This window comes from Crocuta crocuta, unplaced genomic scaffold (assembly GCF_008692635.1).
Source record: "Crocuta crocuta isolate KB4526 unplaced genomic scaffold, BGI_CrCroc_1.0 scaffold383, whole genome shotgun sequence".
Lineage (NCBI taxonomy): Eukaryota > Metazoa > Chordata > Mammalia > Carnivora > Hyaenidae > Crocuta > Crocuta crocuta.
The window spans coordinates 4296232-4316074 of record NW_027531897.1 but is presented as its reverse complement, the minus strand read 5'-3'; the positions used below and the strand labels follow the sequence as shown (position 1 = coordinate 4316074).

General features: G+C 40.4%; 1 protein-coding gene across 1 annotated transcript; it reads left to right on the top strand.

Moving 5' to 3' along the window:
• The first annotated feature begins 1211 nt into the window (after window positions 1-1211).
• On the top strand, window positions 1212-18841 carry SHISAL2B (shisa like 2B). The gene is made up of 3 exons (XM_077773598.1): window positions 1212-1402; window positions 5613-5770; window positions 18689-18841. The coding sequence occupies exons 1-3, from the start codon at window positions 1212-1214 to the stop codon at window positions 18823-18825; spliced, it is 486 nt and encodes a 161-aa protein (XP_077629724.1). The 3' UTR covers window positions 18826-18841.
• The last annotated feature ends 1002 nt before the right edge of the window (window positions 18842-19843 follow it).

Here is a 19843-nt window from a genome sequence, read left to right as displayed (position 1 = left end):
CCAACTGTGTCCAAGTTCCTTAACTGCCTTCCAGAACATGGTTCAAGAATATTTCTGGGCATACAAAAGTAACTAGCACCCAACAAGGTCAAGTTCATAATTCCAACATCCAGTCAACCCTCTGGCCAAAGGAAAGAAGCAGGATGAAGAGGAAGGAACACTCTTCCGTCCCACAAATTCTATGAATGTTACAGTCACCCCCTCTCCCACCATAAGGCTGTTACCATTTTCTTCTTTATATGCCAAGATATTGTTTGCCTTATTACAGCGGGCATCCATTACTACTGTTATTTTAAAAGGCATTGTGAACAAATGAATCACTAAATGAGAATGTCAGACAAAAAGGGAACAAGAGAAATTTCTGCAGCACTTTAAAACTGACGAAGGTCTCGTTCTCCCCATTTCCTTTGCCTCCTGCTCCGCCTGCCTCTGCAGAAACTCCTCGCTGACTTTACCTGAATCTCTTGCCCGCCCTTCTCTTTGCAGGCTGTTTAACAGAATACACAATGCACGGCTGGCTTGTTGGTGAAAGGTTTTCGTTTCTGCCTTTATTTTAATTGCCAAATTTTAATGTTTCACGTGTGCTTCTCAGAGAAGACGAGTAAGCCTCACCACCACCTCCTCCCTGGTAATTAGTTGAGTGCTTTTTCTTTCTGCCCGCTACGCAGCTCCTTGGGTCAGTGGCCCCAGGAGGGGTAAAGGCTCCCCCGGCCCTGCTCTGTTTGCCTGGAACTCACCTGCCCTGTCCTTGGGCAGGCAGAACGGCAACTGGGGCTGCGTCTGCCCACATGGCAGACATACGTGACACCTCCACTTTTCCTTCGGGCGGAATCTCTGCCCTACAGTGAGGCCAGCTGAGCTCCGCGGGCTGTCCAGGAAGTGAGGGGAAGCAGGGGGAGTCAGGGGAGCGTGAAGAAAGCCCACGAAGGTTCAAAGGAGAAGAGGGACAGGATCGAAGACCGGCAGATAAAGGGGCCACTCGCTAGCGCGCGAGAGAAGCGCGAGGAAAGCGACCAGCCACCATGTGGACAAGGGGCGGAGAGAGCGCAGAGGCGGCGCGCGAAGGCTGAACGCCCCACCGTCTGACAGACTCGGGATCGTGCTGGAGAGGAGCCCCGGCCGAGGGGCGTCAGCGGGCCGCGCGGTGCGGGACGCCCGCGGTCTGAGGGCGGATCGGGGGTCTCGCGTGCCCCCGTCCGCAGCCGCTCGCGATGAGCGAGGCGAGCCGGGTGTGCTCGGGCTACTACAGCCTCAACCACAGCTTCGTGGAGCCCTTCGAGTGCCCCCGGAGCGGCGAGGGGGCCGCCCTCCTCTACTGCTGCGGCTTCGCCGACCTCAAGTACTGCTGCAGCGAGCCGGGCAGCTACTTCCCCTACAAGCACAGCTATATGTGGAGCCTCAGGTGGGCAGGCGACGAGCTGGGCCACCCCGGGGAGTGGGAGGGTCGCCCGTTCGGGTCGAGTCCCTCCGGGAGGACACGGAGCCTCCGAGGGCGAGTGAGGGTCCTGCAGAGAAAGCTCACCCGGTTCGGAGTTCCCCCGGGACTCGGGACCCGCTTGGTGCTGCCCGGGTCCGCCGAGGGTCCGGCTGTGGGCGCCAGAAGTGTGAGTGGACCCCGGAGCCTAGGCAAGGCGGGCGCGGGAGGAGCGCGGACTGTGCGCCCAGGGCGCACGCAGCGCTCAGCCCGCTCTTCACACCCGCCAGGGACTAGTCCCAAGCCGGAGGTTCTGCTGGCAGAGAGAAGATACGCAGAGAACTTAAGGTTTTCATTCTCTTTTTGATTTGTTTGGGCATTTGGTGCAATTGACTAGAAAGGGGGCTGCTCTGGGACTCATTTTAAGGTATTAACCAAAGATGAGAGTATTTAAAGTCTCTTTGGAGGTGAGAAGGAATCAAAAAGGAATCAGAGAGAGAGAGAGAGAGAGAGAGAGATTGGAACTTTATAATTTGCTCTCTTCAGATGATCTGACATTGACCCTGAACCGAACTGGAGACCCACAGACAGGGAGAGTTTTACTTGCTATAATACACCCTGTGTGGAACCTTATCAGGGCACCCCTTTCTTACCGCCTGAGCCACCTGGCCATTTCTTGGAAAGACAAGAGACTCTCAGGTGCGGCTTTTCTTGCCTCTGTTTCCTGTGATGGGAATTTTACTTATTCCACCTAGTATTTATGCAGATATCTTCATTGTGAAATGTGCTCCCCCCCCTTCTACTCCAAAAGACTGCAAACTTTGACCTCCATTCTTGCATTCTGCTTGGAGAATGTATGTCTCCAAACCCACCTCCAGTTGTGTCTCACAAACCAATTAGCTTGTGCCTGACAAGAGAGAGTCTCTGCCAGTAAGCTGGAAGTGTTATTTCTCTAATTCTCTAGTATGATCCAGAATTTGTCACACATGGCAAATCTACAGCAAATGACTTTAAATGCTATTTCTCGAGGCAGTAAAATAATTTTTAAATGTATTGCAAGCTTCCAAAAAAATCCCCAAAAGAGTGTCACTGACCAATAAGTCCATCTAATGACATTGTATTGTTGTACCACAGTGGGGCAGAATCTCAGAAAATGACAGCTTATCCTTATTATTTGGAGAAGTAATCAGTATTGCATTGGCATATTATCTGGCTTTTTGGAAAATAACCTAGTAACCCGGCTCTGAGTTTTTGGAGGCGTTAATAATGGTGGCAGACCCTCAAGAGAGACTGGCAACTTTTAAGTCAAACTCAGCTGGAGAAGGGCCTGGGGTTCTCAGATCCCTGAGTAGTCTCAAAGTGACAGGCAGCAGAGGATAGAAAACCTTCCTAAGGTTTATGAGAGCACCAGGAATGAGTACCTTGCTGGGGTCTTCACTCAGCGTGGACAAAATGGGCAGTGCAGCTCACTTCCCAGGAAACAGAAGAATCATTTCAGCTGATGGCATCAGTTGGCAATGTTAAACCAGGGGTTCTTGTTAGTGTTTGAGCTCTGAGAACACAATGGGGAGGTAAAAATTCAGAGCTTCGCTCTCCTCATATTCTTTGCTCTCCACCCTAATTTAAAATAGTCCAACCGCGAAAACTATTCCCAAAGTCACTAGCATTTGTTCTGAGATTCTGCAGCTGCTGGAGAAAGGCACAGAACAGCCACTCCCAGGTAAGCAAAGTTGCTAAGTAGGAGAATTGCAGCATTAGTGTGATGGCAGCCTCAGACCCTCTCACAGGGACTGAAAAGCAAACCGCCATAACGGCTCTGTGAGCAAAGTAGAATTCTCCCTTTTCTGTGCCTGGCCCACTCCCATCTTTTTCCTCTTACAAATCCTTACTCTCTTAGAGTTTCCTTTGGTAACCTTCTTCAGGACCTGGGAAGACAATACATATTGCACAGGGCAATGCATGAGTTCAGGAAGTATTTGTCAAAATGAATGCTGTAGGAGATTCCTAGAGTCCCATCTTTATCCCTAGAGTTTTGTACTCATTAGGCAACATTTCTATACAGTGGAACTGTGATACAGACTGTTGGTCAAGATGGTGAAGAACCTTCTTTTAGTATAATAGAAAGCAGAAAATAGGATGCTTTGTTTTGGTTTTGGTTTTTTTCTTCAAATCATGCGGCTGGTGTTTTAAATTGTGTACATTAAAAACTCATGGCTTGCATGTTGAATTTAATTAAATTGACAATTTTACTTTTAAATTGACCAAAGTGCTTTTTCACTTTGAAGATTTTTTTTTTTTAAATAACTCACATTCTCATTTCAGGAATCTCTCTGGATGTCTGGCTGCCTAGCTGCCTTGTGCAGCAGATAATGTTAATTAAGTGGATTATGTTCCCATGTGTCTGTGCATAGTCCTAACTCTCCTTGATGCATATAATCTACAAAAGTCAGCTTTGGCGAACACAAACCCGAAAGAGGAGTTGCCAAAGCCAGGCAGTCTACCCCTGGAAGAGAGTGCACTGAGTGAGGGCAAACTCCGATTTAAATATAGTATAACTGTAGGGGCGTCTAGGTGGCTCAGTCGGTTAAGCATCTGACTCTTGGTTTCAGCTCAGGATCTCAGGAGATCCAGCCCCACATCGGTGTCCGTGCTGACAGCACAGGGTCTGATTGGGATTTTCTCTCCCTCTCTCTGGCCCTCACCCTCTCTCTCTCTCTCTCACCCTCTGTCTCCAAATAAATAAATAAATAAATAAATAAATACAAACTTGAAATATACAATTGTATGCTGACTCTAGTAACAGAATTTCCAGTTTTCACTGTGTGCAAGGCTAGGGGAACTGGACCGACATTACTAAACCAAGCACAAGTATCTTTGGAAAATTAACTCCCTATCTATGGCCAAGGAGACAATCTCTAAATTACAGGGGGGTTTTATCTTCTAAAACCAAGGATACATGGGATGAGGTTAGCACCTCACTTTTTAATTCTGTTCTCCTTTCCAAAGCCCTAACACATCTAGCATCCCTGCTCAAATTCTCCCTTCCCGTCCTTTGGTACAGGTCAGACTTGTCGGAGCCATGTCACTAGCAAGTAGTGAAACCCTGCAGCCAAGCCAGGAAGATAGTGAAGAAAAAGATCATTACTTTTCGATGACCATTTCAATGATGATTACTTCTTAATTACTAAAAGTGGATCAGTCACTTATTTGATCACTTATTTGCTTCTATTTACTATCATTTACTTCTATTTATTACAAGCTAAGTACTCTATTCAGCACTATTAATACGTATGCCCAACGCTATGGGAAGGTCAACAGAAGTATGTTTCTTGAGCAACTTAACATTTCTTTATATATACTTAACATACCCACACAAACATTTGGTTCAGGAAAGTACATTATGTTTTGCTTATTAGACTTTCAAGATGATTTTTTTTCCAAGTTCCTTTTCCCATTTAAAAATATTAAGTTCTTAAGTTTATGAAAACTGCTATTTCTTAAATGCTTAGTCTTACAGATAACTGTATTAGAAGGAATTATTACAAAATTAGTGCAGAGAAAAATATCAGACATATTCTTTATTTTTAGAGGAAAGCACAAGGGTTTCTTCCTTAATGCTAGAAGCCACTGGTGTTAGGCTCTTTTAGAAAGGAAAAACTTGGGCTAAACAGGAACTTGATATAAATTTCACAAATATTGCTTTCCTTTCATTAAACATTCTTCACCTCTTTTGTATGAGTTGTGGATTTATATATTAATAAGTGCTATCTTCCATACGTGTCTCTAAAAGTTCTACATCTCCGGTAAACATTTGCTTTGCTAATTTGCAGACGTCAGTATTTTTCCACTCATCTTTATTGCTGAACAGCATTTTTCCTCCTAAAATATATTAAGAGAGGTTTATTTGCTTGAGATACTTTTGAACTAGGCCTAGAGAATCATGTGACCTTTCACCTGTCATATGGATTCACATGGTATTCTATACTAATGTTAGCATATCAATGGGAAAAGAAAATATAAGAATTTGATGAAAGAAAAAGGTGACCTGTAAGCTTCAATCATATACTCTTTAGACTAAAATGTAATTTGGTTAGGAATGAATGACTGAGGCAAGCATTACCAATATTCAAATCTTCTCTCTGGTGTATGTGTGAACCATTTTGTGTGACGGTCCCCATGTTTTTCCTGTTTTCTTCAGCATCGGTGCCCTGGTTGGCCTGGGAACTGCTGCCCTTGTTCTACTTGCCTTTGTCATCAGCGTCTGCGTCCTCTGCTACTTATTTCTGTATACAAAGCCTCAAAGATTAGACACTGGCCTTAAACTTCAACACCTAGAGGCTTCTTCCGCTCCAGAAGGTAATCAGTGCTCATTATTTGTAGTCAATTACCTGCACTCTATTCGAAAGAATAACCTGAACGTTCTTAACAGATCATGCAGTTAACAATGAATGCTTCTTAAAAATTCAATTTATTACATGCGTTTATAAAAATCCACATGAAATTAGGCCTTAATGATGGCATACATTCGAGAAATTGTGCCAAAGGAAAAATCGTGGCAGGATGTAAATGTTCTCATGAATTATAATACACTGGTCCAATAAATCCACTCTACTATATTTAAGTCTCATTCAGTTATGAAGGCTTTATCCCCTTGGAGATTTTATAGTTTGTTTATGATAGAGCCAAAGAAGTCAAACAGAGGAACAAAACATGCGATAATTAATCGTTAGGATTGGGTTGCTCCAGACTGGTTAGTCAGGGGTCAGTTAAGCATTTACTTGGGTGCATGTGGTGTGGTGTGCAAATGCAGAAGAGGCATCTAAAATACTTCAGAGGCACATAAAAGAATAGAAAAATAAATAGAAGACAGTCTTTGTTCTTGAATAGATTACAAACTAAAACGTACGTGTGTGTGTATGTATGTGTATAGAATGACTATAAAGTAGAAATTTTTATGTATAGTTTGTGGAAATGGGTCTCACTATCTTAACTATAAAGTGCCACATAGATGCTACTTGTTAGCATTATAAAATTCAACCAGAGAGAATTGTTATAATTTTTGTGAATATAAATTTCCATTAGTGTATTTAAAAAGTGGTAATTATAAGGGCATCTGAGTGGCTCAATCGGTTAACTGTCCGACTTCAGCTCCGGTCATGACCTCATGGTTCACGACCTTGAGTCTGCTTCAGATTCTGTGTCTCCTTCTCTCTCTCTCTGCCCCTTACCCACCTGTGTGCTCTCTGTCTCTCAAAAATAAATAAATAAACATTAAAAAAGTAGTAATCATAAATTTTAATATATGCATTTAGAATGTATTCTAATAAAAATTTAGAATATATAAATAGGATATATACATATATATGTACATATATATTTAGAATCAGAAGTGCTAACTATTTATTTTTTTGTTTTTTTGGTTTTTTTCTATCATAGTTTATTGTCAAGTTGGTTTCCATGTAACACCCAGTGCTCATCCCCACAAGTGCCCTCCTCCATGCCCATCACCCCCCTTCCCCTCTCCCCCAGCCCCATCAGCCCTCAATTTGTTCTCAGCATTCAAGAGTCTCTCACGGTTTGCCTCCCTCCCTCTCCCCCACTATTTTTCCCCTTCTCCTCCCCCATGGTCCTCCGTTAAGTTTCTCCTAATCCATCTATGAGTGAAAACATATGGTATCTGTCCTTCTCTGCCTGACTTATTTTGCTCAGCATAACACCCATGTTGCTACGCATGGCCAGATTTCATTCTTTCTCATTGCCATATAGTATTCCATTGTGTAGATAAATGACATCTTCTTGATCATTTCGTCAGTTGTTGGACACTTAGGCTCTTTCCATGTTTTGGTTATTGTTGAGAGTGCTGCTATGAACATTGGGGTACATGTGCCCCTCTGCATCAGCACTCGTGTATCCTTTGGGTAAATTCCTAGCAGTGCTACTTCTGGGTCATAGGGGAGTTGTATTGTTTATTTTTTGAGGAACCTGCACACTGTTTTCTAGAGGGGCTGCACCAGTTTACAGTGTAGGAGGGTGCCCATTTCTCCACATCCTTGCCAGCATCTCGAGTCTCCTGATTTGTTCATTTTAGCCACTCTGACCGGCATGAGGTGGTATCTCAGTGTGGTTTTGATCTGCATTTCCCTGATGATGAGGGATGCTGAGCATCGTTTCTGGATGTCCTCTTTGGAGAAGTGTCTGTTCATGTTTTCTGCCCATTTCTTCACTAGATTATTTGTTTTTCAGGTGTGGTGTTTGGGGAGTTCCTTATAGATTTTGGATACTAATCCTTTAGCTGATATGTCATTTGCATGTCATCTTTTCCCATTTCATCAGTTGCCTATTAATTTTATGGATTGTTTCCTTTGCCGTGCAGAAGCTTTTTATCTGGATGAGGTCCCAATAGTTCATTTTTGCTCTTTATTCCCTTGCCTTTGGGGGATGTGTCAAGTAAGAAATTGTTGCGGTGGAGGTCAAAGAGGTTGTTTCCTGCTTTCTCCTCAAGGGTTTTGATGGTTTCCTGTCTCACATTCGGGTTCTTTATCCATTTTGAGTTTATTTTTGTGTATGATGTGAGAAAGTGATCTTTTGTGGTTCCATACTAACTTCTATTTAAAAAGAGAATGAAAATGTTTACTTTAAAAGTTTTTGGAAAATCCTCTGCTCAGATGCTCTATTTTAGCTGAAACCTGAAACTTTTGGATCCTGAAACGTATGGAGTACATGCTCTGCGACTTTATCAAATACACTGTCACTGAATGATTGCATCAGTTCTACTTTCATGCTCCTAGAGGTTTCTCTCAGAGGGTATCCTGCGTCATAGAACAAGAGGCCAGGATCGCTTTGCAGTTCTGTTTTGGAAGCACTGTTTGGAACTATTTGGCAGAATAGGCAGGTTGTTGGTTGAATTTAGTCTAATGGCTTAGATCCTGTTCCTCCATAGGCAAAATGAAGCAGTGGATTAGTGGTTACCCAATAATCAGATCATAAAACCAGTTTTTGTCTCAACTGCTTAGATAATTTAAAGTAGAAGTTCTTTGAGTTTTACTGTGCATAAGAATCACCTGGGTGGAAACTAATTTGACAATAAACTATTTGTAAAAAAAAAAATAAATAAAAAATAAATAAATAAAAATAAAAAAAAAATCATTTGGTATCTCCTGAAAACCCACAAACTCCAGACTCTGCATTTTAAAGCAAATAGCTCCTCTTCCCAGTTTGACTCTCCTGCTGTCTACTTTCCACAGAGCAGCCAGAGTGAGCCTGTTCAAACCTAAGTCAGGTAATGTCACTCCACTGCTCAAAACCCTAATCACTTCCCATCTCTCTTGATACATACAGCAGTTAGGTGACCGGGCAGGGCTTTGGTGGTTTGCCCTCTCCGCCCACATTTCTCATCTCTTGTGCACAACCACATTGGCCTCTTTGCTGTTGCTTGAAATTCCTCTGCTCCAGGGCCTTTGCATACACTGTCACCACTGTCCAGAAGGCTTTTCCCTCTGATATCCATATGACTTGGACTTTCACTTTCTTTAAATCTTTACTAAAAGTCACCTTTCTAAGGAGCTCTTTCCTGATCACCATATTTGCCATTTAAATACCTCTTCAACATTTCATACTTTCTTCCTGCTTTATCTTTCTCCTAAGCATTTAGCACTAATATACTATACAATTTAGTTATCCATTGTCTAACTTTTCTCCACTCCAACTGGAATGCAAGTTCCTGGAAAGCAATAATTTTCATCTTATTTCCTCACTACTATATCCCTAGTGCCTACAATACTTAACAAATGTTTGTTGAATGAATTGAGTAGAATGGCACCTTTATAGTAGATGATGAGAGGAGCATCTTTATTGTCACCTTTAGAGTCATAAGACATTAATTGAATGTCTCCTGTATGCAGTGTATTGTGCTAAATAGAAATTGGTTGTTTTTCCTGATTTATTTCAGGGACTGCTCCAAAATATTACTTCATATTGGCTCTGAGACCTCAGTGACAGAATTAGTTGGCTTGTTGACTGAAGTCTTGTAGTCTTACTGCTGTTTAGCTAAGGAGATCCATTAATGCACTCCTTAGGTAGTTAGACAAAGTTGCCTTCTCACATCAAAATGTCCCCACTCTGCCCCTCTCAAAAACATTGTGTTTATCACGCCAGCAAATTAACTCAGTACCCCTTTCCTGAGTGTTTGCTATTGACAAGGTAGGGTTGTCAATATATAATCACTGCCTTCCTGCTGCTTTCACGAGAGGTAATTTTTGGTCCCTTGGGTTGACTTTGACCCAATGAGACATAGAGGAGAGCCCCAAACAAAGTAGGTAATCTAGATGTTACTGGAATAGGGAGAATGGCTTTTATTTGAAAGCAACCCTTTGAAGCAATCATTTAAAAACACTGTGGTACTGTTGTTAAATATGCAAGCTCTATTCCAGTAATTCTCCCACCTAGGAACAGATTACAGTGTTCCTGCTATGAAAAGAAACAAATCTTTATTCCATTTAAGGAATGCCTTAAAGTTTAGGGACATAGTAAGATGTTTGCATAGTAATCAAATAAGTAAACATTACATGAGAGGAAATCCGTTTCACAAGTTATCACTCTTTTCTTTCAAAACTACCTGTTCTTAAGAGTCAGCCTCCTATTCTTTTAGGTTAATTTTTATAACTGAGCCTGTTTTCATTACAGGCAGTATGAATGGCCTACAGGGAAACATGTTTTTGTGCACATTCTAAAACTGGCTTAGGGCACGGACTTTTTTGTTTCCTTAGGTGACAATAGTCTAAAAGAGTCCAAATCTTAGGCTATGTTGCCAAGATTTTTCCTTTGTGTATCTTTATTCTATTGGGTTTTATTCTTTTTAATGTATACAATGTAAGGCTTTATACATCTTGAATTGATCCTGAAGAAAACGGGTCCACGGTGGTGACTGTAGAGTATAATTGGACTACCTCCAGGGCTCACTTTATACAGAGGTACTATTGCTAAGAAAGTGATTGCCCTTTACATTATGTCCCGTAATCATCTCCTTTTCTTTGTGTGTGTGTGATTTGAGCTATGAGTGTTTCAGATGCCAGTGTTTAGGAGAATCCCGTTGCATGTCAGGCGCACTGTAGGCGATGTACGGTTCTGGGAAGATGGCTGTGTGAAGGACGTCTTTCTGAGTAGACATGCTTGAAGGCGAGGGCTCATTTCCTAAGATGGGAAACAATTAATGGCTACTAGAGAAGCAATTAAAGGGCTGAATGTTCTAGATTCCTGCTTCTCCAACTTTTCTGCTGGAAAATCCTGAAAGGTAGAGAAGAAGGGAGCTGGTACCTCCAGTATTCCAGGGGCTGGAGTGGAAAGGCTTGCCTTGGGCCTATGAGCCTGAAATTATTTGAACTTCTCATAATATTTTTAAAGTTTATGTTATTTTTCAACCTGGCCAAATGCCACGGCTTGTTTTATTCCAATAATAACATCTTCTTATTCTCAGAGCTGAAGAAAATTGTTGCTCCAGGAAGATTAAGCACATCCATCCTGCAGTCTGAGTCTCCACTGATATGTTTGGGTTGCGGAGACGGGCGGAGGCCTGAGGAGAGGGTTTGCTGGAAGCAAAGTTCTGGATGGAAATTAAAAGGGCAGATGTTAGCAGAGCTGCGTGGCACATGTAAAATCATGTATAGAGATCACAGACAGCTCCAAGCCTGTATCTGGTGGTCTTTTTTCTAAAGGCAGGCGATGTAATTGAAAAAGACTGAGGAAATCAACAGTAAGGCACAGTGGTCTAGAAGAAAAACATAAATTACATATGGAATACTGAGAAGGCACGTTTGAAGATCACACAATCATTTCTTCCGCCCGGGAGCAAAACATGGCTCAGACTGGCTCAGAATGGTCTGCTATATTTCTTCTTCTTAGAAGACTCACCTGGAAAGAAAACCTTTCTTTCAAATCACTTTTATTGAAGTAAAATTAGAAAATATAGATAGATAGTGTCTTCCATGATTCCATCACACAGAGAAAAGCGTTACTAACACCATGTTGAGTATCTTCCAGGATTTTTTGTACTCATCTATACATATATGCACATGACAATAAGGGGGAGAATGAGTCTTATGCTATTCGTTTTCACTGAACAATAGTGACATCTTTGTTTGCCAACAAGTAAACACCTATGCCATCAGGTTTAGTAGTTCCATTTTAAAATCCTGATGGAGTGCAATGATTTTCTTTGTTTATTTTGATATAATTTCACACTTCCGGAAAAATTACAAGAAAAGTATAGAGAAGGTTGTAATACCTTTCTCAGATTTACTTAATGTTACTATTTTGCCTGATTTTCTTTATCATTGGCTTCCTCTCAGTGCGTATTTGCTGCACCATTTCAGAATAATTTGCAGATAGCATGCCTTTTAACCACAAGCATTTCATTAAGTATTTCCTAAGAATAGGACTTTTTCTTATGTAGTGACAGTATGTTTATCAAACTCAGGAAACAACACCGATACAGTAATATTATCTAATCTGCAGCTCATATTCAAGTTCTGCCAATATCCTTACTATGTTTTTCTTATCTAGGATCCAGTTTTGTAATTAGTTGTCATACTTCTTTAGCTTCCTTCAATCCTCAACTTTTGTCTCTCATGATTTTGACGTTTTTGAAAAGCAAAAGCCAGTTATCCAAAAGAGTATTTTTCAATTTGTCTGATATTTTCTCATGATTGGAGAGAGAGAATACATTTCAACAGGAATACCATGGAAGTCATATTCCCAGGGCGTCACATAACCTTGCTTTGTCCCATCATGCGTGATGTTAAATACGATTCGTTGGTTAAAGTTGTATCTGCTGGATTAATACACTGTAAAGACACTATTTCCCCCCTTTAATTACTAAATATTTTGTGGAGAGGTACCTTGAGACTGAAAATGTTCCATTCCTCCTCAAACTTTTATCCACTCATAGATGGCTCTTGACAGAATTTTTTCATTCAAAATTTGAAAATAATTTCAGATTATTACAATAATGTAAAAATAGTGATTTTCCAACCCCATCTTTCCTTTGACATTGGTTAGGTGTTATTCTCCTGCAAGGAAGAGCTTTCTCTCCTCTCCTATCACTTACCCATTCATGTAATTGTTAACATCAGTATGGACTCAGATCGTCTATTTTAAAATATTCTATTGCTGTCATTATTTACTCCGATCCTTACGATCCTTACATTGTCTCAGATTTGGCCTCCTGGAGCCCCTTTACAGCGGGTCCTTTGTCCTTTTGAAAGTATCCATCAAGGCACCTGGGTGGCTCAGTTGGTTGGGCGGCTGACTTCAGCTCAGGTCATGATCTCAAGGTTCGTGGATTCGAGCCCCACATTGAGCTCTGTGCTGACAGCTCAGAGCCTGGAGCCTGCTTTGGATTCTGTGTCTCCCTCTCTCTGACCCTCCTCTACTCACACTGCCTCTCTCTCTCTCAGAAATAAATTAAAAAAAAAAAGAAAGTACCCGTCATTTTTTAGTACTTTTTTGCTTTCTGCCACAAAATGTTCCAGGGCGGCCTGTACTTCCCCTGTTCCAGCCCTGGAATCTTTCATTTCTCCAAAAATGCCTGGTTCATTTTAGTTGGGAGCAGTATTTAGAAACCAAAATCTGAGTGTATCGTATTTCATTATTGACTTTGAACTAGCTTCCTTTTTTTTTCATTACACACATAAATTGAACACCTAAGTATTTTCTTGGCATAATCCCTGAGAGCAGGATTGCTGACCAAAGGCTAGACACATATTAAAAGCTGTGGATACAGGTTGCTTACTGCTGTTGAGAAAAGTACTATGTCATACGTATTATTATTTCAAAAGATACACAGTTTACTAATTTTGTTGAAAAAATAACACAATGTTTTTATCTAATTAAGAGTGAGAATGGACATTTTAATGTCTGTCATTCTTTCTCTTTTTTGAAAATGTTTTTTTAAAGTAATCCCTACACCCAGTGTGGGGCTTGAACTCACGACCCTGAGACCAAGAGTCGCATGGCTTTTCTGATGGAGCCAGCCAGGTGTCCCTGTCATTATTTCTTTTGTGGCATATTGTTGCTCATATGCATGTTTTCCATGGGAATGTGCATGTTTTACTGCTTTATAAAAACTTTACACACAGTAACTAGACTCTTTTACAGATATATTGCAAGTGTTTTTATAGTTGTTTCTCTTGTAATTTTGTGTGTAACAATTTTTCATTTATAGAAGTTTTTTCTTTCGTAATTTCTCCTTTTAGTTTCATGCTTAGAATGTTCTCACCTCTGGAGGCACCTGGCTGGCTCAGTCAGTAGAGCACAGGACTCTTGATCTTAGGGTTGTGAGTTCGTGTCCCACGTTGGGTATAGAGATTACTTGAGATAATGTTTTTAAAAAATCTAAAAAAAGAGAAGCTTCTCACCTCAGTTTAAGATATAAAGATATTCAACTATATTTTCTTCTAATACATTTATTCGTTTTTTCATTTAAATTTTTAATAATCCTGGAATTTTAGTTTTTGTGTAAAGTATGAGGTATGTATCTGCCTTTTTATTTTGCAAATAATGAGCAAATGATCCAAATATTTATTAGATAATCCATCTTTCTCTTGCCAATTTAAGATGTCATATACACTAGGGGCACCTGGGTGGCTCACTTGGTTGAACAGCCAACTCTTGATGTCGGCTCAGGTCACCATCTCACAGTTTGTGGGATCAAGCCCCAAGTGATGCTGTGTGATGACAGCATGGAGCCTGTTTGTGATTCTCTCTCTCCCTCTCTCCCTCTGCCCCTCCCCCATTCTCTCTCTCTCAAAATAAGCTCAAAAAATAAAATACATAAGCTGAATTCTTGTATATACTGTGATTTGTTTTCAGACTCCTTGCTGTTAAATTTATCAATCCATTTATTCTTAAGCTAATAATATACTTTAAAAATTACTGAAATGATACAGTTTATTTTAGTATCTGACCAGGAAACACTTTCTCTTCCCTCCCAATATGCTTCTTCATCAAAGTTTCTTGGCTACTCTGGTAATGTTGAATCACATTACCAGATTTTTTTTTTAAAGCTTATTGTGAGAGAGAGAGTGGGGGAGGGACAGTGTGTGTGTGNTTCTCTCTCTCTCAAAATAAGCTCAAAAAATAAAATACATAAGCTGAATTCTTGTATATACTGTGATTTGTTTTCAGACTCCTTGCTGTTAAATTTATCAATCCATTTATTCTTAAGCTAATAATATACTTTAAAAATTACTGAAATGATACAGTTTATTTTAGTATCTGACCAGGAAACACTTTCTCTTCCCTCCCAATATGCTTCTTCATCAAAGTTTCTTGGCTACTCTGGTAATGTTGAATCACATTACCAGATTTTTTTTTTAAAGCTTATTGTGAGAAAGAGAGTCCGGGAGGGACAGTGTGTGTGTGTGTGTGAGAGAGAGAGAGAGAGAGAGAGAATCCCAAGCAGACTACAAGCTGTCAGTGCAAAGCCCAACTAGGGGCTTGAACTCACAAACTGAGATCATGAACTGAGACAAAATCAAGAGTCATAAGCTTAATCAAATGAGCCACCCAGGTGCACACCACCGACATTGTCAAGCTTTTAAAACTAAAATGGTATTCTGATGGATGTTGTTCTAATTTTTTTAAGTTTATTTATTTTTGAGAGAGAGAGAGAGAGAATCGCAAGGAGGCTCCATGAAGTCAGTGCAGAGCATGACACGGGGCTGATATCCATGAACTGTGAGTCATGACCTGAGCTGAAATCAAGAGTTGGATGCTCAACCGACTGAGCCACCCCGGTGCCCCTAAAGTTCTAGCTTTCACAGTACATATTTAACTGTATTTACTGGGGATACCCATATATTCTTGAGGATAAGCTGGGCATTGCAGAAGGGAAAGGAGGTCAGTAGGCAAGTTTGCCCACTTCACCATCAACTTCAGATCCAGCTCTATCCTTCAGATTCAGTCAGAAGGGAAACCATCCTCTTGCAAATCAAAAACACTCAGGGTACAGATTTAAGGATGCTTGTTTTACTAGGAGGAGCCCTGGGATGAGTGGGAAGTGTAGGCTTTCCACTCAGTAATAAAGTGAGCCGCTAATTAGGAGCCAGAAGAATTGAGAATGGCGACACAGGAGTTAGGAGGCTGTAGGCAGATAGTGGCAGAAAAGCTTAATTAGGGTTCTGCCAGAGAGCCAAGGGATGAAGACCTGCAGGGGTCCCCAGAATTCTTTTGATATTTTGAAATGGCAGGCAAGGGCAGAGTTCACAGATAAATGGATTCCTGAGGAATGGTTCTGAAAATGATCGCACAATTTAACTGTAACCAGAAGAAATACATTGGCATAGTTTGTGATGAGGATACGTGGATGAATTGGATGTGAATTCTGGCAAAGGCCAAAGCTTTAATTTAAATGTCAGTCTGAGAGGTAGAGCCTTAAAGGAAGGAAGGTTGAGATATACATAGGATGGCCACATACACACACACACACACCACATGCACTAATGACAATAGGACATGAGCAGCAAGAACAACAACTAATGTCAACGCAGGAAAGAACAGTCATGTCGGAGCTTCACAATCTGCATTTAGTAAAGAAAAGGAGGAATTAAGTAAGAAGAACCTTTTCTGTGTAACAAATCCCCTGGGAGCTCAATGGACTTACAGATGGCTTATTGAAAATCGAATCCATGTTGTAACCCTGGGACAGAAAAAGAGGCAGCTGATTTTATCCCTACTTTGTTGGTCTAGAAATTAGCTTCTATTTATCAAAGCAAAACTAGGAAAAGGTTGCTGAGGATTTTCTTTATTCTCTTTTAAAACTATTCCAAAGAGGTGCAATTAGCTGGACTCTGTTATCACTGTAGCTGCTCAATGCAGTTGTTTCTCTCTGTGCCCAATTATTCTAACTTGCTGGAAGCACATACATTGAAAGCATCTTTGGGGGAAGAGCATGAACACCAGGGTTGTTAACTTCCGTATCAAAGTTCCTGCTTCAAAGGATATTGTTATGGTGTTTATAACAAGTCTTTTCTTATTTGTGAAGCAAACTGCTTCTGTGAGGGGAAGTGCCTTGCCTAAAGAAGCCAATCTAAGAAACAATCTTTGCACCTACACTGGTTAGGAGGGTCCAGTAGCCGAGGAAACAAGGAGTCACGGCTGGAGTGTGGGTGCCTTTCCAAGTCTTAGATGAAGAAAAATCTGTAACACTGGCATGTATTTTGCAAGCCATTAAAGCTCAGAGGGCAGTAGACAGGTTAGATCAAGTCTTTCAGTTTGTTGCCAGAACACAGATAATGGAAACTAGAGCGGTCAGAATGGAGATGAATTAGAGAGAATCCCCAACAAATGAGCTCTTAGGTAGAACCACTCAGTGAATTTATTTCCCATAAAAAAAAAGACAAAAACATAAACTATGTGATAAGGTAGATAAAAACATCTTGAAAATCTTCCTGAAATATTATGAAGATAAGTGTGTAAAAAGCTTAGGAAACATGAAGGCATTAATGAACATTCAATTCATACTTCCAGGAACTCCAATAAAATATTACAATTTTAGATGCTTAAATAAATGCTTACGTAAGGCGCAAGCACCACCTAGATAATATGAAAGTAATTTCCATCTCACATCCTTAATCTTTTACCTTTCTTTACCTGCTGGAATCCTGAAGAGTACAGACAGGGCTATGCAAATGGAAAATGAAAGTACAAGTATTCTGTTTTGCAAATGTTCTGTGAGGAAAAGAGTTTCAATGGCCCCATTAGAGAATAAATTCCATTACTTAAGTACTTAGTAGTTAAAGTTTCATCTAGTATTTTTTGAAATCCTACTTTGCAAATAAGTCAAGTCAAATTCATCGGTTTCTTAGGTTTTCATGCCAGCTTTCCCTGGTCCGTTTATCTTTAACAGCTTCGATTCCTGACTGCGCACAGAGCTCCTTGCCAGGCTAGAAAATGTTGCACTTACAATAAATTAACTTTTAAAAATCAAATTATATGGCTGAAACATTATGACTGAATGTTTAGAAGTAGAACATTAGTTTATTTTGCCACCCCAAAAGCTCAGAAGTAATGGCATAAGGCCATCTATTGAACAACTCGAGGCCCCATACTTTAAGCTTCCGATACTTCTAATATTAGCTCAGAGAACAATACCACCCACGTTTCAGTCCTAGCGGCATGATCTGGGAGCTGGAGTGAGACACCATTCTGCACAACTCGTAACTACTACTGCCCTGGGAGTGCTCAACTCTGAAATCAACTCATATGTGGGCTATTCGGATGGGACCTGGAAAGCAGTCTATACAATTACTTATAAATGGACAAAGCCAGACAGAAAGCTGAGGCTCAGACTTCATGTAAGTGGTGATAAGTAGAGGAAGTAGCTGTTTCTAATAGAGGAGGCTTTTGGCCAGTGGCTCCTGCTTCCTCTTAGGGAAGTTCAGAGCCGATTTTTCCAAATGAGGACTAATTAGGGAGGGAGACCTTGATAGGAACCAATCGGTTGAGCCCCGAGGCACTCCCAAGAGACCTGGGAGAAGAAATGGGAGCAACAAGAGACAGAGAAAGAGCAATGTAGACAGAGGAGGTGGGTCCAGGGTCGTATCCTGGAGGCCGAGGAAGAAAATGCTGCTGGCCACTGGATTGTGAACTGGACTGGGGATTCTGCAACAGGAGGGCATTAGTGACGTCTGGGGTTTATCTACTGTTTCTACATATTTATACATTATTTAAATTTGTGCAGTTTGGTTAACTGTATGACACAGTTACTTTTCTAACAAACAGTTTTGGAAAATAATCCATTTCTTTGCTATCAGCTTTACTTTTTGATATGATCAAAGGTCTATATTCCTCTATCCTTGTGCATCTTGGATTCATTTTGACACATAGAAGAGTGAATGAGATTGTGGAACAAACGTGTTTTTAAAGATTACATCTAAATTGATTATGATGGCAAAGCTTTATGAGTGGCACAAATTATTATGATTAGCTTTAGTACAATTTTGTTCCCTTTATGCAAGTTTCTTCCACGGAAACTTGGAGGAAGAAATGTAAGCACAGAAATGAAGTTCTTCTGTTGCTGAGTATTTCCCTAATTTGACTTGCAGAAGGAAATGCTCAAAAACCGCTTTGAAGTGATTCAGTTCTCACCCATTCACCTAGTGTTTTCAAGACATAGCTTCGATATTGCTACAAAACGTATTTTTCAAGCACACCTTTTAAAAAGCCACATTTTAGGTCATAATTCCAAATAATTATTTCATTTTGTTTTGTGTTCTGCAGGCAACCCGAACAGGAAAACCAATGCCCCCAATTCAAATGCAGCATCAAATTCGACAATTGAAACATCCTATGAAGCTGATGACATGATTCAAGAGCCAACAATGGAGACAACACAAATCAACACTGTGTATTATTAAAAAGCCTGTTCTGTAAAAGCTCACTGGAGGGATGGAGCAAATAAAAATAAAGAATGCATTTCAAATACAGTTCGTAATAACACTTCTCAAAAATTCATCATTCACAAAGCAGGACACAACTGCACTTTTGATTTTGTTAATTAATTTATTAAAAACCCACTAAGAAATTTATTAATTTCTGATCATGTGCAGAAGTTTACTTTTATTTGCTAATTAAGATGTTCCTGCATTACATGAAATTATGCAAATACTTCAGGAAAAAAAGAGGAAATTAAAGAACTTCTTAATAACAAAGACAAGCAAACCTATGTCAGTGTGGAACAATGAGAAATTTATGTCGCATTACCAACGTTGCACAAATGTTTGGATACTTAGAGGCAGTTCGTTTCATGAGATGGTACTGGATAGGTAAATCTCAGAGGGAATGGTCTTATAGAGTTGGCAAGTTCTTAAGTCTCTTAGACATTAACCCCTTGCCTTTTTAGAGGGTTTGTGGGGCACACAATGAACGTATTGCCTTTATAAAAGCTAACATTCAATAACAGAATATGTCACAATATATGATCTTCATAATATTTTCAGCATACCACGGATAACCTTAACAAAAATCCTTCAATGATAAAGTTCCTAAGGAGCTTCTATAATGAAAGTTATCACAAGTAAGTTCTCTGGTTCCACCTCATCTACTGCAGTAATACCACACAGACACCTAGAAATAAAACTACAGTTTCTGCAAATTATAATTGTCTTAAAAGATTTTTATTCATAAGTATGACTTTTATTTTAAGAACAAAGACCTGGGTGTCTAAATGCACTAGGAAAAAAGGACTAATCTTAAGCTGGCTCTGCTGACACATGTGCTGTGTTGTGTAAAGTTATGGAGTTGGAAGACTAGCCTTTCAAAATGTGTCAAACACAGCTTCTCTGGTCTGAGAGGGGAAAAAAAAAAAAGGAATGCCCTATCGCGCTTAGGCATGCAAAGCTAAGGGTTAGAAACTTTGGATGCTTAGGTTGTCAA